Genomic DNA, 24,825 nt, shown 5'->3' on the forward strand with positions numbered 1-24,825 from the left:
GTCATACTTCATATTAAGAGTTTTCTTACTCTTATCCATACTCAATTTTCAGCCTCTGTCAAAACTGTTCGAACAGATAATGGCTTAGAGCTTCTCAACTCTCAATGTTCAGCTCTCTTTACTTCCTTTGGGATTATCCACCAGAAAACTTGCGTTTATACTCCCCAACAGAATAGGGTAGTAGAGAGGAAGCATAGGCACTTACTTAGTGTTGCTAGAGCCTTGAGATTTCAGGCCTCTATTCCAATCAAGTATTGGAGAGAATGTATACTCACAGCCTGCTATGTCATCAATAGACTTCCAACTGATGTGCTCCAGGGTAGTTCCCCTCATCAAGTTCTTTTTGGTTCTCCTCCTTCAATTGATCACTTCAAGGTGTTTGGCTGCTTGGCATATGCATCTAATCTGAGCTCCAGATATAAATTTGGTTTCAAGGCCATCCCATCAGTCTTTATGGGATACTCTTCCACACAAAAGGGATACAAGCTGCTGAACTTACAAGATTTCAGTTTCTTTGTCAACCGAGATGTCAAATTTATTGAAGACATTTTTCCATTTCAATTCCAGAAACATTCTTATATTCCATTATTTCCAAGTGATCATTTCAATACCATATTTTCTGATGACTCTTATCCTGCTCCTGTCAATACTGCCATTCCTGATCCATCGTTACCAGATGACCATTTCAGTCCTGGTCCTGCTACTAATCTTGCCCCTGCTGCTCCTTCAATTGATTCCATATCTCCAACATATTCAGCTCCAGCATCTCCTCCTGACATTCCTTTAAACATCAGACGTTCTGCCAGATCACATAGACCTCCAATTTGGTTGCAGGATTACATTACACCTTCAGCTCATTACTCCATTTCAGATGTTGTCTCTTATGATCATCTTTCTTCATCTTACAGGTGTTTCCTTTCTTCCATTTCTCAGATCAAGGAACCTGTTTCATTTGCTGAAGCTTCTCAGGATCCTAATTGGATTGATGCAATGCAAACTAAAATCACTGCATTAGAAGCCAATAAAACCTGGCAGCTTGTTTCTCTCCCTGCAGGAAAGCAGCCGATTGGCTGCAAGTGGGTGTAAAAAGTCAAGTACAATTCTGATGGTACCTTAGAGAGATACAAAGCTCGGCTTGTGGCCAAGGGCTATAATCAACAAGCTGGTATAGACTACACAGAAACATTCTCCTCGATGGCAAAGATGGTTACTGTCAGATCAGTCCTTGCGTTAGCTTCTATTCATGCTTGGCCACTCTTTCAACTTGATGTGTTTAATGCCCTCCTGCAAGGGGATTTTCATGAAGAAGTTTACATGTCTTTACCTCAAGGATTTGGCACTCAGGGGGAGAACACAGTCTGCAGACTGCTCAAATCCTTGTATGGATTGAAGCAAGCAAGTAGACAATGGAATCACAAACTCACCGAAGCCTTGATCAAAAATGGTTACTCACAGAGTAAATATGATTACTCTTTATTCACCAAACGAGAAGGAAGCAATATAGTCATCATGCTTGTCTATGTAGATGACATCTTGATAACAAGGAGCTGCACTAAGATGATAGATCAATTGAAGTTCATATTGCAGGATAATTTCAAAATCAAAGACCTTGGTCACCTTAAATATTGTCTTGGAATTGAAGTTGCTAGGTCCTCTGAAGGAATTGTTTTGAACCAGAGAAAATATGCACTGGAACTCATTTCGGAGGCTAGATTGTCTGCTGCAAAACCTGCTGACACTCCTCTTGAACAACATCTAAAACTGACTTCATATGAGTATGATCAAAAGTTCCTACCGGTTGAAAAGGATGAGTTGTTGTTAGATCCTAGTGTATTCAGGAGGATGGTGGGAAGGTTGTTATATCTAACCATGACTAGGCCAGACATTTCATTCGCTATCCAGACTTTAAGTCAGCACATGCAGACTCCTAAACAATCACATCTGGAAGCAGCATTGAGGGTTATAAGATATGTGAAAAAGGAACCAGTACTTGGGTTGTTCATGTCCGCAAAAAGTACAAAAGAGTTAATTGCCTTTTGTGACTCAGATTGGGCAGCTTGCGCTGTCAGTAGAAAATCAGTATCAGGATACTGCATCAAGATGGGAGATTCTCTTCTGTCTTGGAAATCAAAGAAAAAAATACTGTGGCAAGATCATCTGCAGAAGCATGGCTGTAGCTGTTGCAGAGTTAGTTTGGTTAACAGGCTTGCTTAAAGAGCTTGATGATGAAGCCAAAATACCGGCATTGCTCTACTGTGATAATAAGTCAGCATTGCAGATTGCGGCAAATCCCATGTATCATGAGAGAACAAAACACATAGAGATAGATTGTCATTTTATAAGAGAGAAAATTCAAGGTGGTTTGATCATTGCAAAATACATACCAACTGGAGAACAATAGGCAGATGTGATGACGAAAGGGTTGGGAAGGCTACAACATGAAAAACTTTTGTCCAAGTTATGCCTGAAAGATATACATAAGATGCCAACTTGAGGGGGAGTGTTAAGGATCAAGTTGGTATATAGAAGAAAACTTAGTTAGTTAGAAATTAGTTATGCTGAGCTGTAAGTTAGTTAAGGTAGTTAGAAGAAATTAGTTAACAGTTATGTATTATTTCTTTGTATATAAGCAACAATATAACAGACTTCTTATTGATTGAATAAGAGTATTCTTCATTTTCACGTTTCTTGCCCCCAAATTAACAGTTATAACACTGGGAATTTCACAAGTAATAGCACTTATGAGAAGAACAGGAATCTGATCCTCTCATCTCTTGCTTCTAATGTTACTCTACATGAAGGGTTTTTTTATAATGCAAGTATTGGCCTGGAGCCTGACAAAGTTTATGCTCTTGTGACTTGTAGAGGAGATTCTTCTGCAGAACAGTGTGCCAATTGTGTAAGTTCTGCAGCTGAAGATATTGTGAATACATGTTTGGACCAGAAAGAAGCAGTTGCTTGGGGAGGGAGTCTCAATGCATTGTACGCTATTCGAACCGCTAGATTTTCAGAGAAATGGGCGAGGAACCTATGGCTGCGGGAAGCAGTGAGAATCATATGGCGGTGAACATGACTCATTTTGATCAGACTTGGGAGAGTTTGATGAATCAGTTATTGAGAAAAGCTTCTACAAGTAAGTTTGCAACCGGAGAAGCAAATTTGACGAACTTTGTGAAGATATATGCACTCATGCAGTGTACTCCTGATATTTCACAGACTGATTGTGGCACTTGTCTACTCCAATCTGTAGCCTACTATGAAGCTCACTACCATGGCAAGTCACGTTGCCTTGTTATGAAACCTAGCTGTATGTATATCTGGGATTTAAATCATTTCTATAATGCCACTCTTGATGCTCCTTCACCATCACTTCCACCGCCAAAAATCTTGAAAGGTATGTTTCGAATTAGGATCCTCTCCTGATACGAGCTCTCCTGTTTAGTTTCGATTGCGTGTGGTAAAGATATTGTTTTCTGATTTGTGGATGCAGGCAGAGGAGGCATTAAATCTAGAACTGTTATGATAACTGTTTCTTCTATAGTGTTTATCTTTATTATAACACTTGTTGCCTTCACTTGTGTCATTTTACGAAGAAGGAAGACAAGCAGGAGACAGAAGGTATTAATTAAACTAAAGAATATTCTAAATTTGAGTTTTATGGCTGCCACAGTTCTTTCTTTCCAACGTAGGACCCATAACAATTATTGCAATTGCAGTTCCAGCATCACTTGTCTTCATAATAATTTTATCCACTTCATGCTATTGTGTCCTACGTTGGAAAGAAAGAAGAAAGTACAACGCTGTAAAAGATCATGGAAATGGTGATCATACATAACAGAACTGAATTTAAAGCTTTTGTTTTATCATAATTCCAACTAAAACTAACTTAAAATATTTTACTTTTTCTTTTCGTATAATGTTCAGCTGGAAACGAGATTTCAGTGGTGGAATCTTTACAATTAGACTTGCATTCCATTGTAGCTGCAACAAGCAATTTCTCTGATGGAAACAAGATTGGTGAGGGTGGATTTGGCAGTGTGTACAAGGTAAGAAAATTTCCCTTTTTCCTTTTTATCTCGAGATCCAACCAACTGAACTAGTAATTAGCATCGCCTTATAATACTGATTATATATGGTCTATATATCTTCAGGGTACACTTCATAATGGACAGATGGTAGCTATTAAGAGGCTATCAAGAAGCTCAGGTCAAGGATTAGAAGAATTTAGGAATGAGGTTGTATTGGTAGCCAAGCTTCAACACAGAAATTTAGTGAGGTTATTGGGATTTTGTGCAGAAGAAGAGGAGAAATTAGTTGTCTATGAATTTGTGCCCAACAAAAGCCTCGACTACTTCCTTTTTGGTTTGATCCTTTTCCTTTAGATCAATATCATATAATAAGTACTTCAATGTCTCACCTCATAGTTGAAATTGTATTATTTTGATGGATGTATGTACAGATCCTTAAAAAACAAGGGCAATTGGATTGGTCGATGCATTGCAAGATTATAGGAGGAATTGCTCGAGGAATCCTGTATTTGCATGAGGATTCTAGACTCAAAATCATACATTGTGATCTCAAAGCTAGCAACATTCTGTTGGATGAAGACATGAACCTGAAGATAGCAGATTTTGGCATGGTGAGGATTTGTGGGATGGATCAAAGTCAAGGAAATACAAGCAGAATTGTTGGCACATAGTAAGATTTAACACCAAACTATTATTCTTATTAGCAATTTTGATGTTAGATTGATGTATTGATGGTGCTACATTCTAGTGGTTATATGCCCCCAGAATATGCATTACACAGACACTTTTCAGTAAAGTCTGATGTGTACAACTACGGAGTTATAATACTGGAGATCATAAGCGGCAAAAAGAACAGTTCTTTCTATCAATCAGATTATTCCGAAGACCTCTTGAGCTATGTAGGCACAAAATCAATTTTCTCTTATGTAGATACGGCATTCCGTTAATTATGAGGATTAACTAATGTTTGTCACATGCATGGAGACTTTGGAGGGATGGAACACTATTGGAGCTAACAGATCAAGTTCTAGGCAATTCTTTTCAGCGAAATGAGGTCACTAGATGCATCCATATCGGATTATTATGCGTTCAAGAAGATCCAGCAGACAGACCTATGATAGCAACCGTAGTGCTCATGCTTAACAGTTTCTCGGTCACACTACCATTACCGAAACGCCCAGCATTCTTTGTTCGTAGCACAACAGGGCAGAGTATGCCAGAAATGGGTCCAGAATCAGTTCAATCTTCAAGCAAATCCATGCCATCATCTATAAATGATGTGTCCATCACTGAACTTTACCCTTGTTAGCACAAGGAATAGGAAACTTCAACATTTTTTATCATTCAATACAAATAAGACCTGTTTTTTTTTTTTTTTTATTTATGAACAACAAATATATTGAATTTTTTGCATAGTTTACACCTGTGATTTTGGTAATGTTTGTTCTTAAGACATTTTATATATATCTACAAATTTTTTTCTTGCGAAGTCCTGATTTTTTAATATCCGAACTTTACCTCTCACTAACAAGAGTTAATTCTCGTATGCGAAAGCCGTCAATAGACACAATCTGGTCAACTCATATCAACTTTCACATCAAGAAGTGAGAGTTCGCAACATGTTAGCGAGCGTCTAGCTTAGTAATTGAAGCTTCATTCAACAAAAATTGGACATAATTTTCATTGGTATCCAACAACATATGATTCTAAATCATCCAGCTCTGAGTTAGATTACATAAAAAAATGCAGGTTTTCAGGGAACTGGGAGAGACAGAGAGCAACCCGTGAGCATGAGAACAACTGAAGCCATTGTAGGTCTATTCACTACATTTTCTCGAACACAAAGCAACACAATGTGAATACATCTCATCATTTCACTACCAGAATCAACCCTGAGATTGGGATCTATCAGATTTACAGCTGTCCCTCTCTTTCAATTTCTCCATGCCTGCAAAAATTTCTAAAAGATTTCATGGCCACTGATTCTGAGTTTTATCTAAATAGGCATTCCACTGAGGAGCCATACAATCTAGTTCCTAACCGAAGATCATTACTTGCTCTCTGTATGACTTGAACCCTTGTCGGCAAGCATGTTCTTCCTGTTCATCTGCAAAACTTTCTCAAAGTCACAGCGTGATAGTGCTAACATGCGGTTCAGCCCCTTTTTCACTCCTAACTCCTTTACAAGTGCATATCGTGGTCTGATTCTTTGTTCCAAATGAACCAGCGCCAATTTTAAGATATGCATGGTCAAAAAGAACTCCCATTTTGGTATCAAGTTCTTCGTCAAGCTTAAAGTATATACATTAGGCAATATCGACACCTTGGTCCTGACTTCTTCCACACTGAATCCCCTTTCCAGAAAAATTTGGTCACAGGCTTGAGATGGCCCTCAATAGAAAGACCAAGATTTCCAGGAGATTTGTGGAGAACTATGGCAACATCAGCCCTAAGCGATTTGAAGTACTCGGCTATCAGCCGTAGATTGTCTTCAACTTTGTAAGTTAAAATTCACGGGAACTGAGTTAAGATCTTACCTAGGCTGTCACCTGATAAGCCCAAACTCATTAAGGAAATTAACAACTGCCTGAAGCTTCTTACTGCTGTGACTGAGGAGTGCTGGGCTACGGCATATAACTTTTGCCCACTGTTTCTTGTCCACACCCAAATCTTCAAAGCAAATCATGCTGGGTATTATTTGTTTGTTTGAAGAATTGGGTTTTCAATTGATTGATTTTACATTGAGAGTTACAGACTTTATATAGGGAGTATCCGATCTCCTAAATTTCCTAATTATGTCAATTGAGGATCACACAATATTTTATCTGACATAATTAGGAGATTGCATAATCTCTAGAATATTCTGAGATCGTATACTTGACATAACTAAAAGATTACATAATATTTAGTTGATTACAAAAGATTCACACAATATTATGAAAATCTTAACACTCCCCCTCAAGTTAGTGCATAGATATCACACATGCCCAACTTGTCTAACACTTGTGAGAAAATACGCTTGGAGACAGCCTTGGTAAGAATATCGGCCAATTGATCCTCTGATCGAATCTTGGGCAGTTCAATAATCTTTTCATCCAGTTTTTCTTTGATAAAAATTCTATCTACTTCAACATGCTTCGTACGATCATGTTGAAGTGAGCAATGTCACATGCTGCTTTATTGTCACAATATAATTGGATTAGTTGATTAGGTTGATAACCCAAATCTTGTAGTAGAAATCTTAGCCACAAAGCTTCACAAATCCCAAGTGTCATTCCCCTAAATTCTGCTTCAGCGCTAGAGCGTGCCACAACATTCTGTTTCTTGCTTCTCCACGTGACTAGATTACCTCCTACAAAAGTGAAATAACCAGAAGTAGATCATCTGTCATCCACTGCTCCAACCCAATTAGCATCAGTATATGCATGCACATTTTGGTAGTCCTTATTTTTATAAAATAAGATTCCTTTTCTAGGAGCATGTTTTAAATATCTCATGATACGCATAACTGCGTTCATATGCTGCTCTCCAGGATTATGCATGAACTGACTGACTATACTCAATGCATAAGCAAGATCTGGCCTGGTGTGAGACAAATACATCAATCTTCCCACAAGTCTTTGGTATCTCCCTTTGTCAACTGGTACTTGATCAGTCTCGACTCCTAATTTCAAGCCTTCTTCGATTGGTGTATTAGCTGGTTGACATGCTGACATACCAGTTTCCTGCAGCACATCCAAGGCATACTTTCTTTGTGATAGAAATATACCTCTATTAGATCATGACACTTCAATTCTAAGAAAATATTTCAAAGAACCTAGGTCCTTCATCTCGAATTCTTCTGATAAGTGCTTTTGTAGAGCCTTCCTTTCTTCTGGGTCATTTCCTGAACCACCATATCATCCACATATACAATAAGTGTAGTAATCTTTCCTTGCTATTTTTTAAGGAATACTGTGTGATCTGAATTGCTCTGATGGTAGCCAAAAAACTTCATAGCTTTGGTAAACCTCCCAAACCATGCCCTCGGAGATTGTTTTAACCCATACAATGACTTCTTTAACTTACATACCTTTTGGCTATGTTTCCTTGATAAAATACACCCTGGTGGAGGATCCATAGAGATTTCTTTAGACAATTCTCCATGTAGAAAAGCATTCTTCACATCGAACTGCTGTAATGGCCAATCCAGGTTTGTTGCCAAAGATAACAAGACACGTACTGTGTTGATTTTGGCCACAGGTGCAAATGTCTCTGTATAATCTATCCCATGAGTTTGAGTGTACCCTTTTGCTACTAGTCTTGCTTTAAATCGTTCAATCATACCATCCGCTTTATACTTCACAGTGTAAACCCATCGACATCCAACAGTCTTCTTTCCTGGTGGACGATCAACAAGTTCCCAAGTCTCATTCTTCTATAGTGATTTCATCTCTTCATTCATAGCAACTTTCCATTTTGGATTGGATAAGGCTTCCTGCACATTGTTAGGAATATATACAGTAGATAATTGATTCACAAATGACAAATTTGATTCTGACAGACGATGGTTAGACACATAATGACTCATGGGATATTTGACCTTACTAGATGGCTCAAGTTCATATGTTGGTTTAGGAATCTCTCTAGTACTCCTTGATGGTAACTGTGTCCTAATTGGTTCAGGTTCTATTGGTTCAGACTCTAAATCAAGAACATTTGTAGTGAATGATGATTGTGATATACTAGGAATGAGAGATTCAGACTGAGATGAAGTTTTTTCGGATAGAGATACCACCTCGACATTTTCATCCACTTCATCTTCTTGTTGATCAACAGGTCTAGTTTCTGACTCATAGTCTCCCACATCTTGACTAGCATAGTCAAGAGTCTAAATTTCTTCCGGACAATACTCCCCTTGAAGTTCAGACTCAGAAGAAAAATACATTAACTCTTCATGAAACACAACATCCATGGTTACAAATAGTTGTTGAGTTGGAGGATGATAACAACGATAACCCTTTTGATGAACACCATACCCAACGAAAACACATTTCAATGCTCTAGGAGACAACTTGTTGTGTTGATGTCTGTGGAGGTGTACGAAAGCAACACAACCAAAAACATGAGGTGGTAAGTTTGCAACCGTTGGAGCATTCACTATTTTACCAAGAGCTTGAAATGGAGTTTGGAACTCAATTGAGCTAGAAGGTATTCGATTGATTATGTAGGCAGCAAAAGTGAGTGCTTCTCCCCAAAAAGACAATGGCATATGAGCTTCTATTAAGGAAGCACGAACAACCTCCAATAAATGCCGATTTTTGTGCTCAGCAACACCATTTTGTTGGGGTGTATTAGGGAAAGTAGTTTGATGAATAATGTCATGTGTCGTCAAGTATTGCTGAAGGTCTTTACTTCGATATTCTCCTCCATTGTCACTTCGTAGAACCTGAACTTGAGAATTATACTGTGTACGAACCATTTGGTGAAATCTTTGGAATACCACATTGACATCCCCTTTAGATTTCATCAAACAAATCCAAGTCATCCTTGTACAGTCATCAATAAAAGTAACAAACCATCATGATCCACTTAAAGTATTAACTTGGGAGGGCCCCCAGACATCGGAGTGAATAAGCATAAAGGGATTTGCACTTTTATTCAATTTAATTGGATAAGAAACTAGATGACTCTTTGAAAGTTCACAAACATCACAGCGGAAACAACTAACATCACTTTGCTTAAACAAACTTGGAAACAATTTCTTCAAGTAACCAAATGAAGCATGTCCAAGACGCCGATGCCATAACCAGATGGAGGATTTCTGCCTATCTTCTTCCGAGCCACTGACTGTAAAAGCTTGTTGTACCATGGTAGAATTTTTTTTCTCTAAATCCAAGTAATACAGCTTCCCTCGTCTAATACCATAACCAATCGTTTGTTTTGTCTGAATGCTCTTAAACACACAAACGTTAGGCCAAAAATCACCACACAAGATAAAGTTTTGGTTATTTGTGAGATTGACAACAAGTTGTAATTTAGAGAAGGAACAACTAGAACTGAATCTAAGTTTAAAGTATTTTAGAAGGTTACTGATCCTTCTCCAATGACTTGAGTGGACTCACCATTGGCAGTAGATACAAATTTATGTGAGGATGGTTTTAGGTGTGAAATATGCATAGAATCAAATGTCATGTGATCGGTAGCACCAGAATCAATTATCCATGCACTATTAGAAATAGATGTACACATATGTAAAGACTTACCATCATTTCCAATAGTTGCTATAAATGATGAGCACTGATCAGCATCTTCTTTCTTTTCCACAACAGCAGCAATAGAGTTTTTCTTGGAATTCTTCTTCCTTTGATCACGACTGTGATCCCACCAGTCTGGATATCCAACCAGTTCAAAACACTAGTTTTGGTATGACCAGATTTGTTGCAGTGGGTGCACTTCTTGTCTGTATTGTTTGATTTGCTGGATTTTACATGCTGACTTCTATTTTGGGTTACCATTGCTGAAGTCTCAATATTTCATGATTCTCCCTTCAAGGTAGTTTGACGGATTGCCTCTCGTCGGACTTCTGAGTAACTTTCTTCCAAATTTGGAATAGGATTTTTTCGTAGAATTTCTCCACGAATTTGTTCGAACTCTCCATCCAAACATGCAAGAAAAATGTGAACTCGCAATTGCTCGACAGATTTCTGATATGCTATTATGTCATCGGGATCCTTCATAACCACTGTATTTCGATGGTTTAATTCCTGAAATATTTCTGTCAATTCTCCATAATAGATAGAGAGTGGCCTTCCATTTTGTTTAGCAGTAAAGGCTTTTTGGTGCAAGGAGAAGACAAGTAACTCATCGCTTCCATCATAGAAAGCTTTGGATAGAGCACTCCAGATTTCGCGAGCAGTGGATAAGCGTAGATAACGCTTCATAATTTTAGGAGACATTGACATCAACAACCATCGTTTGACTTTCTGGTTTTCAGCATACCATTTTTCGTACCCCTCGTCAGATTCCTTTGGTGGTGGTTTCTTTCCACGAATATAGGAAAGTTTTTCTCTCTTCGCAATATGCATTTCCATAAGTCGAGACCACACATCATAGTTTGATTCTGTAAAAGTAATTCCTGCATTGAAAACTCCATCGGGTTGAATAATAATAGGTTTTGATCCTGATGATTTAGACATTATTGACCTTTTTTTGACTTTGACTTTGACGTTGACTTTTTTTTTAAATATTACTTAAGAGAGAAAAAAAATAATAAAGAAAATAACGAAGAAAAAATAAGAACTAAGTTAAAACAAACTCTCGGACAAACACAAGGACGACAGATCGGTGAAAGGACGACGGCAGATTGGGCAACTTCCTCCCTTCTTGGCTCAGCGATGGCGACGGCAGCGCGACGATGTTTCTTGGTGATTGGTTATGGCATGGTTTGGTTTGGTTTTTTTTTGATATGGTTTCTTAGATTTGATTGTTTTGTGGTTGGATTTGAAGGTAGGAGTATGGGAATGTGGGTTTTTTAGTGGCTGGATTTGATGGCTGCAATTCCTTTTTTTTTTTTTTAGAGTTCTTTGGAATTGGTTTCTTGGCAGCAACTGGGCAATTTGATGGTTGAATGGAATGGAATCGTTTGGATGAAGATTGGCAGAAAAATGGTGTTGACTTAGTTTGGAGCTTTGGATATTTCAAGGTATGGTTTTGGCAGCAGCCAAAGCTGGTGGAGTTTTGGATTTTTCTGGGTATTTTGGTTGTCAGCAGTGGTCAAAGTTGGTGATTGAGTTGTTGGATTTCGTAATTTGATATGGTGAATTAGTTGGATGGCTTGGAGAGTTAGCTGGAGTTGATTTCAGATTGGGATAACATGGTGGTATGGAAATGGCAGTGATGTATTTGGCAGGTTTGGTTGTTGGGTTGGTTTGATTGCAGTCGTTTTCTCCTCTTTTTTTGGATTTACGACGCAAGGATGATTACCCACCGGTGATTTTTTCGATGGCTGCTCTACAATGAGAATTTTTTTAGAGATAAGAGAGTGGCTCTGATACCATGTTTGTTTCAAGAATTGGGTTTTCAATTCATTGATTTTACATTGAGAGTTACAGACTTTATATAGGGAGTATCCGATCTCCTAAATCTCCTAATTATGTCAATTGAGGATCACACAATATTCTATCTGACATAATTAGAAGATTACATAATCGCTAGAATATTCTGAGATCGTATACCTGACATAACTAAAAAGATTACATAATATTTAGCGGATTACAAAAGATTCACACAATATTATGAAAATCTTAACATTATTTGTTTATATAGACTACGTCCACATAAAAAAAGGACTTTGTCTGATAATAGTACGAATATATGATTTAGGGACACCCCAAGATCAAGAAGAAACTCAACCAATGGTTTGATTTTCCCCTCCAAGCTGTAGCAGGCAAGCCTAGAATGTCAACGTGTAGCTGCCTTGATCTGCTCAAGATCCATGCCAAGCTCTAAGAGGTAGCGGAGTCGATGCTATAGATCTGCTACTGTTGGACCGGTCATCACAGTTACAAAATTAAACCCAATTACCATAGTTATCGGTTAGCAGGGTCAAATCCATAAGGAGCAAGACTAACAACTTAATGTATTTTGAGTAGCGGAAATGAAATTGGCAATTGATTAATGAAACTAAATAAACTAAATGCAAATAATGAAAGAGTGAAATTAAAACTAATAAAGACTTTATAATAAAAATGTTGCCGTTACGGTTTTGATTCGACACGAGACCGACTCACACAATTCTTATCCGCCCTTTACGATCCCCTAAACCTACAAGGCAAGGTAAATCAATGAAATGGCTTCCCGGCACTCTAGGTATAATCTATCCTGTCTCACCCGATCACTAAAGTTCGATTAGTTAAAGACTATCATTAAACGCTGATAAACGCTACAAGGCAATACCACTAGTTGGTACGCGATTAACAAATACAATTTGTCAACACGTATATTCCAATCAACCAACTTCACAATAAACGCAACAACAATAGAAATTAAATTAAATCCAAGCACAACTCAATTACAATTGATGCAAAGTAATGAAAAGCAATATTCATCATTTAATTATTTCAAACCAATGTTTATCATTCAGCAAGTTCTATGAAAACATTAAATCATAATGGACAACAATATTCATCACAAGTTATGCTCAAATCATATTAAAGTATCGAAATCAAACATGAAACAAAAACAAATATAATTCGAAACACAATACTACCAAATATCCTATAATCGGGCTCATCCAACTAGTTGAGAGCTGATGAGGAGAATCATGGAGTCAATCTCGATCTCGCCTATGCTGTAACAGACAACCGGGAACTTAGCCGCTCATGGTGGTGATGACAGAGGCTGAAACGGTGGAAACGAAGCTGATCATGGCAAAGAGGAGGTAACCGACAGCGATATGATACGAAGAAGGGGCAAAAACGACCAACAGATAGCCCGAAATACTAACAGCAGTCTTCCGAAAAATAGCGACGGAAATGGGATCCAAAGGTACCGATGGAAAGCTTTGATGATTGGGAGTTCAGATCAGGTTCTGGGGAGGTGAGAAGTCACCGGAAATGAGCAGGATCTGGGCTGAAAGATGAAGAGTCATAATGGCTAGATGGTGGATTCTGGCGGTTTTCGTGGTGGCTGAAGCTTAGGATGTGTAGATCCAGCCGTGGGGAAGAGAGATCAACCTTCAGGGAGCCCAAACGTCGTCAAAAAAGGGCAAAATCTGGCTTGGAAGACGAAAAGTCACGGTGGTGGAAGACAAAACGTCACGGCATTTCCGTGATTTCCGGTGACAGTTTGCGGTGGTTTTGGTGGTTGATGATGGAGGCTGAAACGGTGAGATGGACCGTTACCGAAGGCCGCCAAAAATGAGCTGAGGAGTCGTCGATAAAGATGGATGAACAGCTCCTTGGATCTGCGACTTTTTGTCTTCTTTTATCGAACAAAATGCAAAATATCACTTTGGTCCCTACATAATTGAAAAGTGACAAAATCAACCCTTATAATATGACAGTTTACCCCCTAAACAGCATAAATGAGACAAAATCACCCCTAATCCATAAACCACAACCTAATATCAACTTATATGCTTTCTAAAATCATTCCAAACACGTTAAATTCATAAGAAAAATATTAGGAAGCGATTTTCGTGAATAAATTCATAAATTCTTTAATTGTCTCAATATACTTCAATTTAATCACACATGAGGTATTTTTATCATCAAAATAGAGTCACTTTCATGACCCTAACAGCTACTGGACTTGGGACACTTACATGAGAGACTGATTCTGGCTTCTTGGAGTCAAGGCTGGAATGGGATTAACAAACTAGCATAATTGGCATTTTTTTTTTTTTTTTTATTGGTGCAGTATGAAAGTTCTTTACTACCAAAAAGTTTCCATGCTCTTCAAGGAGTGATTGAAGATAAGGATTAAGGGTGTCCCCAATCTCAAGAGCTGTGAGCTCTCTTCCTGCAATAACAAGTAAAACTGATTGGCATGGGAACAAAGACACCGAGATCCAAGATAAAAGTATCCAAAAAAAAAAAAAAAAGTACATGTTGCAACCGAACCTACAAGATACCAAGATTTATGAGCAGAACGAAGCCTTGAGATAATGTGGTCTATAAAATAATCTGATTTATTGATGGTTCTTGCAGCAACTGCCTTGCTCAGACCTTGTTGCATCAAGAACAAGGTTAACACAAACTTGGCTTCTTTTTTCTCAGCTGCTAATAGCATTGGAGTTTCTACTCTTAAGTTGAACGATTCAGAATCAGCTGTTACATCAAAACATCATCATTTTAGTACCACAAAAAGGAAAGAAACATGAAAATATCTATAAATTAGCTTTTATGAGAACGTCGAAACACTACAAGAAGAACTGATTCCCCGAAAAGAAAAGACTTCCTCAAGAGAAGTAAGTCGATCCCTGTAGAAGAAAAAAAATGCTCTATCCCTCATAGAAACAGAAAAAAAAAAAAAAATTCAAGGTACGGAAAAAAAATTATGCAAGATTTCAACATTCTGTTTGACTAATTTTTTAAAAATGAAACATAAAGTTTTAACATATAGCAAGAGTAAATCCTTTTTCTTCTAAACATGCAACCTTATATTGTTGGTTTCAGCTGGAGAACATTAAGAGAGAGAGAGAGAGAGAGGGAAAACAGAGCACCCCAAATGTTTGCAAAAAGGTTATATCTTTTTGATTAAAAAAAGACCATATATAACTCATATCCACTATCTACTAATTACACCAACTACAGCAGAAATTATAGCTTTCAAATTCAAATTTCAACACAACATTACAATAAAATTACTCTTAATGAACTTTACTTAAATACCCTTTAAACAACAAGATAACCAATTACACAAAAACTCTCCCATGCGCGATAAGTCATTGTTGCATGAAGCCTTTTGCATTTTCCAAAAACACAATCCTGCAGACATGAGTATTTGATGCATTTCCAACAAGGCATCACTGCATCAACACTCCCCCTTGATGCATTTGCTGGAAACACCAAGTTTGAGTCTAAGTTCTTTAAACTTGGCTTTAGGCAAACTCTTAGTCGTGATATCTGCAATCTGATCCAGACCCCAGCAGTGCATCAAAGTCACTTCCCCATCATTTTCAGCCTCCCTAACTGCATGAAATTTAATCTTAATATGTTTGGTCCTGCCATGGAGAACTGGATCCTTTGCCATTGCCACTGCTGATTGATTATCACACAATATTGGTGTTGGCCTAACTTGTTCCTGCTTCAAATCAAATAGGATTTTTCTGAACCAAGCAGCTTGGTTCTCTGCTGTTGTGGCAAAAATGTACTCTGCCTTTGCAATGGACTGAGCCACTGAGTCTTGCTTCTTTGACAACCAACCAATGGCACCTTCATTGATGTAAAACACATACCCAAAGGTACTTTTCATGTCATCTAAGGAACCTCCCCAGTCACTGTCTGTGTATCCCTGCAGAACCAATTTTTCTGCTCTCTTAAACCAAATGCCCAGGTTTGAAGTTCCTTTCACATACCTTAACACCCTCTTTGCTGCCCTATAGTAAGATTCACTTGGACAACTCATAAATCTAGAAAGATAACTCGCTGCAAACATCAGGTCTGGATGTGTGGCTGTCAAGTATAGCAAGCATCCTACTAGACCTCTAAACATGCTCTCATCCACTCTTTTCTCACCATCATTTTTGCTCAGCTTCAGCTTAGAGACTAAGGGTTTATTTGTAGGTTAGCAATTCTCCATCCCAAACTTTATGAGGATTTCATTTGCATACTTTTCCTGATACACAAATATTCCACTTTTGGACTGAAAAATCTACATACCAAAAAAATATGACATCTCCCCCAAATCTATCATCTCAAATTCAGATTGCATGGATTGCTTGAACATCTTCAACCGGTCCAGAATGCTCCCTATCATCAGCAGGTCATCCATATACATGGACACAACAATTAAATCACCTTCAGCTTCTTTAACATAAAGGGTATGTTCGTTTGGACTTCTTACATAGCCTAGGCTGTTAAGGTAATCGTTTATGCGGCTGTACCAGGCCCTAGGTGCCTGTTTTAGATAATAAAATGCCTTCTCCAGCATGTACACCTTGCTTTCTTCACCCTTCACTTGGTAGCCTTCGGGTTGGTCCACAAAAATCTTCTCTTCCACACAGCCATTGAGGAAGGCAAATTTGACATTAAGTTGGAAAATTTTCCAACTAAATTGGGCTGCCATGGCTATGATCATCCTTATAGTGTCATGTCTTGCTACCAGAGCAAATGTATCAGTGTAATCCATCCCTTGCTACTGTGCAAATCCTTTTGCCATGAGCCTAGCCTTGTGTTTGTGGATTGTACCATCCGGATTGAGCTTTAATTTATAAATCCATTTTACCTGAATTATTCTTCTGTTTTCAGGTCTTTTAACTAACCTCCATGTGTTGTTCTTCTCAATCATGGAAATCTCCTTCTGCATAGCATTCTTCCAAGCATCTGATCCAGTAGCTTTAACATACATTTTAGGTTCTAACACAGCCACATTGCACGTTGCATAAACATCAGCCAAGGTCTTGGTTCCACAAACTGTTGGTTCTTCATCTACTGGTACTTGATCTTCTTCAGTTTCAAGTTCATCTAGAGCAGCTCAAGTTGGTTGTTGTGTGTTATAGTCAGCAACAATCTTCTTGCTCTCCCAACACCAAATCGCATTTTCATCAATTCTCACATCCCTAGATATCACAACTCTTTTTGTCTCCAGAATGTACACTCTGAATCCTTTTGATTGGTTATTATAACCAATGAAAATACCAACTTCAGCTTTGTTATCCAGCTTGGTCCTATTCACTACTGGAACCATCACATAGCATACACTTCCAAACACTCTTAAATATCCAATTGCAGGTTTCGTTCCTGTCCATACTCAGCTGGTGTTTGCCCTTTGACTGCTTTGGTTGGCAGCTTATTCAGGAGATAAACTCCCGTATTTACTACTTTAGCCCAGAATTTCTTAGGGAGATGTTTTTCTGCCAACATGCATCTAGCCATCTCCATGATGGTCCTATTTCTTCTTTCACTTACTCCATTTTGCTATAGAGTGTATGGAGTAGTAAATTGATGCCTAATACTAGCTTCTAAACAGAGAGAACTGAATTCCCTTGAAGCGTACTCTGTTCCATTGTCACTTCTCAATGATTTGATCTTTGTTCCAACTTCATTTTCTACTAACAGTTTGAATTTTCTAAACACTGCAGGAACCTCACTTTTCTGCTGTAAAAAATACACCCATGTCATCCGTGTATAGTCATCTATAAAGAGTATGAAATACTTGCTTCCACTTAAGGATTCTGTTTGCATAGGACCACGAACATCTGAATGAATCAGTTGAAGCTTCATTGTTGCTCTCCAGGTCTGATCCGTAGGAAACGTAGGTCTGCTTAATTTTCTAATTTGGCATGCACTGCACAATGTGCTTTTCTCCTCAATTTCTGGCAGGTCATTAACCATGTTTGCATTCTTCAACTCCTTGAGACTATTATAGTGGTAATGTCCAAGTCGTTTGTGCCAAATTTCTTACTCCTCTTGTCTAGTTAACAAGGCAGAATCATTGGTGGTTTTCCACTCAACTAGGAAGCTTTTCCCTAGCATCTTTACCCTCATTAATTCGGCCCCTTTAGGATCTAGTATGGTACACGCTTTGTTTTCAAAATGTAAGGAATAACCTCTCGCTAACACTTGCCCCACACTCAATAGATTTTGGCTAATTCTAGGAACATACAACACATGAGAGATTATTTTTGTACCTGACCAAGTTCGAACAACAACATCCCCTATGCCTTTGACCTCCATGAATTCACCATTCCCAATCTTGACTCTGGAGGTATATGATTTGTCCAAGCCAACAAAATTTTGTAGGTCTGCAACCATGTGATTGGTGCAGCCACTATCAATTAACTAAGCATCATTGCTGGTTTGTGCAGTGTAACAGGTGGCCACAAAGAGTTGTTCTGTCTCTTGACATTGTTGCTGATCCTCCCTAACTTTTGCTTATTATATTGGCTGGTTTACTTTGTTTTTACACACTCTTTCAATATGCCCAAATTGCTTACAACTCCTGCACTGTATACTTGGCCTGAACCAGCATCTTCTCTCTGGATGCCCTTTCTTTTTATAGCGGGTGTAGGCTGGAAATTCTTTCGCTCCACCAGGTCTCTCCTACTGGTTATTACTCCTCTCTTTCCCTTTTCTATCTCTAGCATACTTTCTTGTTTGTGTCTGTGCAGGTTTGCCTTTGAAGCTTGCAACCAATGCACCCTCACTAGTATCTTCTTGCCTCAAGAGCCTTCTTTGCTTTTGAGCTTGTAGAGCATGGACAAGCTCAGTTAATGTGATCAGAGTCATGTCTTTAGAGTCCTCTAAAGAAGAGATTTTGGACTCAAATCTCTCCGGAAGACTCACCAAAACCTTTTCCACAACCCTACGATCTGTCAACTCCACTCCTATAAGCCTGATTTTATTGACAACATTCATTAGTCTATCAACATATATAATCCTTTACTTTTTCAGTTTCTTGCATTCTTTGCATCTCAAATTCCCTCCTTAGATTAAGAACCTGCATATTCGTCATCATAGTGCTCCCTATGCACTCCTCTCTCAATTTATCCCATGTTTCTTTGGGGTTTTCGTATACCATGATTCTTATAAAAACAAGATCAGTATCAGCAGCATGTATGTGAGAGAGAGCTCTCGGAGCTTCGGTTGTTTCTTCCTTATGCAGCCTCATTTGGTTCAACGTGGGATTCTGTCCAAGAGGAGGCGGCTGCCGGTTTTCTTCCACATACTGCCACAATCCCTGTCCATGAAGAAAGGCTTTCATCTTTACTGTCTAGATGTGGTAATGTTCTCCATTGAATACCAATGGAGCCATCAAGGCAAATTGTGTTGCCATGCCCCTGTTTTTCGTGTCTGTCGCAAGAACAAGGAAGAACAACTGTAGGTCTATCATTTTGAGACAAAGACTATTTTGGAGGTGTGATCGAAGGTTTACAATGCTAAGTTTCTGGTTTTTTGTGGTGGCTCTGATACCATTTGTTGGTTTCAGCCAGAGAACATTAAGAGAGAGAGAGAGATAAAACAGAGCACCCCAAATGTTTGCAGAAAGGTTATATCTTTTTTATTAAAAAAAGACCATATATAACTCATATCCACTCTCTGCTAATTACACCAACTACAGCAGAAGTTATAGCTTTCAAATTCAAATTTCAACACAACATTACAGTAACATTACTCATAATGAACTTTATTAAATACCCTTTAAACAACAAGATAACCAATTACACAAAAACTCTCCCATGCATGATAAGTCATTGCTGCATGAAGCCTTCTGCATTTTCCAAAAACACAATCCTGCAGACATGAGTATTTGATGCAGAAAGCTTCTCTAAAGAGAGATGAAAGGTCTAAAGAGCAACTTCCAGAAAGGGTCTTCAAAATTATAACTTGTAAACAAAAAACACATAAAGAACCCATTTTGATCAAGTAATCTCCAAGCAAACTAAAGAAAAAACCTTCTCAACAAACCTCAATGAAACTGTCTCTTCTCTGATCTCAAATGCCCCCCTTAGCAATGGATTTTACAACACTAGCACTGGGGGCCTGTGTTAGAGTCATGAAAGTGACTCTATTTTGGTGATAAAAATACCCCATGTGTGATTAAATTGAAGTATAGTGAGACAATTAAAGAATGTATGAATTTGTTCACGAAAATCGCTTCCTAATATTTTTCTTATAAATTTAACGTGTTTGAAATGATTTTGGAAAGTATATGAGTTGATATTAGGTTGTGGTTTATGGATTAATGGTGATTTTGTCTCATTTATGCTGTTTAGGGGGTAAAATGTCATGTTTCAAGGGGCTGATTTTGTCATGTTTTAATATGCAGGGACCAAATGGATATCTGCTGCAATGGGTACAAATTTCAGGTGACCATCGTGAAAGGGGACGTACAAACCCAAACCCAAAAACCCTAGCCTCCCACCGGAATTTGGTCGCCGGTCGGTGATGTTTCATCTTCCAAGCCGGCGACCCTTCACCTTCCGCTGGCAAGCCTCTACCGCAAGCCACCACCGCGAACCAAGAGCTACCACGACGTTTTGTCTTCCAATCACCGCGACGTTTCATCTTCCATGCGAGATTTCACCATTTTTCGACAACGATTCGGCTCCCCAGGACTTGATCTCCCTTCCCCACGGCTGGATCTAGCATTTCCAAGCTTCAGCCGCCACAAAAACCGCCGAAATCCGTGATTTTGCCGTCGCAACTCTTCATCTTCTAGCATAGATCCTGCTCATTTCCGGCAACTTCTCACCTCCCCAGGACCTGATCTGAACTCCCATCACCAGAGCTTTCCATCGGTACCTTCGGATCCCATTTCCACCACAGTTTTCTGGAAGACCCGCCGGAAAATTAATGTTTTCTGGCGAAGTGCAGCTGTTCGTATTCCAGGCTGTCCGTTGGTTGTTTTTGCCCCTTCTTCGCGTCATATCGCTGTCGGTTACCTCCTCTCCGCCATGATCAGCTCCATTTCTACTATTTCAGTCTCCGTCATCACCACCATGAGCGGCTAAGTTCTCGGTTGTCCGTTACGGTGTAGGCGAGATCGAGATTGACTCCATTGATCTCCTCATCAGCTCTCGACTAGTTGGATGAGCCCGAATGTTGGATATTTGGTTAAGTTTCTTGTATTCAGATTATATTTGTTTTCGTTTCAGTTTGTTTGCGATGCTAATATTATTTGATGCTCTACATGTTGAATTGATAATGTCCATTGAGAACGTTTATTGATATATAACTTTTCGCATATTGAATATCAGTTTGAGATTATGAATGTTGATTATGACTTTAAATTGCTACGGTATTGATTGCAATCAAGTTGTAGTAGCGTTTAATATCATTTCCACTATGAATGCATTTATTGTGTAATTAGTTGATTGGATGATACAGGTTGATAGGTTGTACTTGTTAACGTTGTACCACTAGTGGTGTTTAAGGGTTTAGAATTTTTCGGTTAGTCAATGATAGTCTTTAACCAATCGATCTGTAACTAGACGATGGGGAGACATGATAGATTATACCTAGATTGCCGGATTATTTCTATTGATTTGCCTAGCCTTGTAGATTAGGAATGGAGGCGAGAGAGGAATTGTGAGAGTTGGTCTTGAGTCAAACCGAACCCGTAGCGACACGCTTTTAATATTGTGTTTTAGTTAGCAATTTATTTAATGCTTTTAATTTCCTGCAAGTAATTAGTTTCCTTAGTTTTATCAATAATTTTGCAAATTTCTCTTTCGTTAACTCAAATAACATTAGGTCGTTAGTCTTGCTCTCTGTGGATTCGACCTGCTTACCGCTAACTACGGTATTTAGGTTTAATTTTGTGACTGTGACGACCGGTCTAACAAAATTTTGGCGCCGTTGCCGGGAGCAACGTGCTTTTGACTTGTGTGTTTTGGGTTTGTAAATATTTAAGTATAATTTTTCTATGTTCTTTAATTTTCATTAGGACAGTTTCATTCATGTTTGCTTTTATTTTGCAGGAGATCGCAATTGGGGAAACGTTGTAGTGTGTCATGTGCTTCAAAGTTTAGTGTGACCCGATTGTGATATTTTCTAATCTTTTTAGCTTTAGTCTTTTTAGTGCTTGTTAATCGTGTGTGTGTGTTTTGCATGTTTCGTGTTCATTTAGTTTCCATGTTTGTATTAGTATTGCATATTTTTTTTATTTATAGGATTTAGTTTTTGATTTAGTAATAATTTCTTTTTGTTTGACTATTAGTTTTAGTTTGTTTATTGTGTGGATTTTTTTTTTAGGGTGTTATCTATTTAGCTTTATTTTCTTTATGTGTGGTTTTTGAATTTGCTTTTAGTTCTTTTTCTTTCTCTTTTTCTTTTAATTTTGATGTTATGGATATTGGTGGAACCTTTGGTACACTTGTGATGAATGCTTGGGTAAGTCATACAACAATTTTTGTACCCTTGGATTGAAATAGAAAGCACGTAGGATGGATGATAACTGTATCCCATGCCAACCATCTAGCTTCTAGGATTCCTATCATAGCCAGCCGCCTAGGAATGTGGCATTTATAAGTTTTCTCCCTTGGATGTTAGACTCCAAGTTGGACTCTTTAGCCTATCAATTTGACACGTTCATATCCATACAAGGGCAAGCTTCTAGGCAACCACCTCCCAGTTGGCCAAGTCAGGATGTCTTTTCTATGCCTTCAGACCTTTTAGCTGTTGAGTACGTATTTGAGGAACCAGCTCCCTACACTTTTAAGGAGTAAGTGCAAGATGCACAAGGTTTCCAGAGACGGAATGATCCGTATTCAAACACATTTGATAGATGTGGCATAACCATCCTAATTTTGCATGGAGGCAGGAACAATCTCAGAATGTCTCCCATAATATGCCATATAGTTTTTCCAATCAACAGGTAATTATTGGGCCATGTATTCGGTCCAACCCCCGCCCAACCTAGAGCCCACCTCCTGTCCAACAGCCCACTCTTCAGCCCAGTCCACGAATCAATGATGGCTCAAATGCTCCAGACCATGCAAGAACAAAAATGATATGAATGCTAGGTTCAATGACTTAGAGCAGCATTATCAAATATTACATTCCCATTCCAATCTATTAGTAAGCTAGAGACCCAATTGGTCAAATAGCTGAAACAGTTTTAAAAGAGAGGAATGTCATTTGCCGAGTCAAGTTGTAGATAACCCATGGTACACCTCACCAGATGGGGTGTCATGAACAAGCTAGGCTTGAGAGGGAATTAATGCTGAGTTTGGAGAGAAAGAACTTAGAGGGAAACCAAACCGAGGAGTGGAAGAGAACCAACCATAGAGTTAGTGTGCCGAGACATGAAACGAGGAAGTTGGGGAGAAAGAACCATCCCCTAAATTTGACATGCCGATAGAACCTTCTCCCAATCCCTAGAGTCGAATAATGCTCCAACTTTAAGAAAACTACTAGGATGGAGGAAATGGTTGAGTTGTTTAGACAAGGGCTGATTGGTATTCCACTTCTAGATGCCTTAAGCTTATACCTCCCTATGCCAAGTTCTTAAAAGACTTGTACACATGGAATGGCATATTAAATTCAAATATGCCTTCTTGGGACCTCGTGATATCCTATTTGTTACTGAATGGCGAGGGTCATGTAAGGCACCGCCACACTTTCAACCACCTTGAGCTTGATGCTTGCATTCAGTCTAGCTGAAGACTTAAAACTTAGTGCTAGTGGAGACCCCCACTTTTTAAATATGTTTTTATGCTTTTATGTTTTTTGTTGTTTTTGTCTTTGTAGGAATTGCCATGTTTGGAAACTCATTAACAGTCCAAGCTTCGCTTACACATGCTCCACGAACTCCGTTGGTGACACCCCATCATTGTTCTTCAGGTTGTATCTCTACCACTTATGCTTATTGTTAGATTCTTTTTCTCAAATATGTTGGACGATTTTAATGTTATTGATCATATTGCCATTTGAGATCATTTATGCTAGGTTGGGGAGGATGTTTGTAGTTGTGGGTCATTGAGGACAATGACATTTTAGTTGGGAGTGTTGATGATTTTTATTTTGTGGAGTATGTTGTTGATCATATTTTTGGGAAGTGTTGGTGATGATGCTTTTGGAGATTGTGATATTTTGTGAGTGTTGTTAAGGATGCTTTTGTGGAGATTGTGTGTTGAATAGAGTGCTTAAATTTTTGTGGCATGATGATGTTGTTTTTTTGTTGAAATATGTTGAATCTTACTCTTGTAAGTCCAAAAGTGTTTAAAGTGAACTAAAGCGAGTTATTTTTAAATTTTTTCATGAATTCATGCATGATCAACTTTTAGCAGCAAATGAGGTGCTAGTTAAAGGTTTTGTGAGGTTTGTGAAATTTTTTTTTTTTTGTTGCAACATGTTTTTAAACATTGAACTATTGGTTCTGTTTTGCCTAGGTTTGTCCGTAATTGGTGGTTAGACACCGTTCTGTGTAAATGTCATGTGTTTTGTGTTTATGCAAGTCTCCCACATACTTCACATGCCATGGAGCAAAGTTTCATTTGCTATCTGGCGTGTGTTAAAAGTGCTAAATGTTGCTTGATGATTTGGTTTTGATTTGTAGCCTAGTTGACCGAGTGAGTACGCTCGAGGGTGTTTCTACACCTATCCCTAAAGCTATCTACTTGGAGCGGTTGCCTAAAGCTCGTTAATTA

General features: G+C 38.5%; 1 protein-coding gene across 1 annotated transcript; it reads left to right on the forward strand.

The window, feature by feature from the left end:
* Window positions 1-1,194: 1,194 nt before the first annotated feature.
* LOC116109264 (putative cysteine-rich receptor-like protein kinase 35) lies at window positions 1,195-5,474 on the forward strand. Its single transcript, XM_031395493.1, is given in 12 exon segments — window positions 1,195-1,986; window positions 2,048-2,295; window positions 2,707-2,969; window positions 2,972-3,394; window positions 3,491-3,618; window positions 3,671-3,821; window positions 3,925-4,046; window positions 4,152-4,362; window positions 4,460-4,464; window positions 4,466-4,698; window positions 4,777-4,925; window positions 5,003-5,474. Coding segments are annotated over 12 exon segments (3,060 nt in total). The 3' UTR covers window positions 5,338-5,474.
* Window positions 5,475-24,825: the final 19,351 nt, after the last annotated feature.

Source organism: Pistacia vera, unplaced genomic scaffold, assembly GCF_008641045.1.
Source record: "Pistacia vera cultivar Batoury unplaced genomic scaffold, PisVer_v2 Contig577, whole genome shotgun sequence".
In the NCBI taxonomy this organism is placed as follows: Eukaryota; Viridiplantae; Streptophyta; class Magnoliopsida; order Sapindales; family Anacardiaceae; genus Pistacia; species Pistacia vera.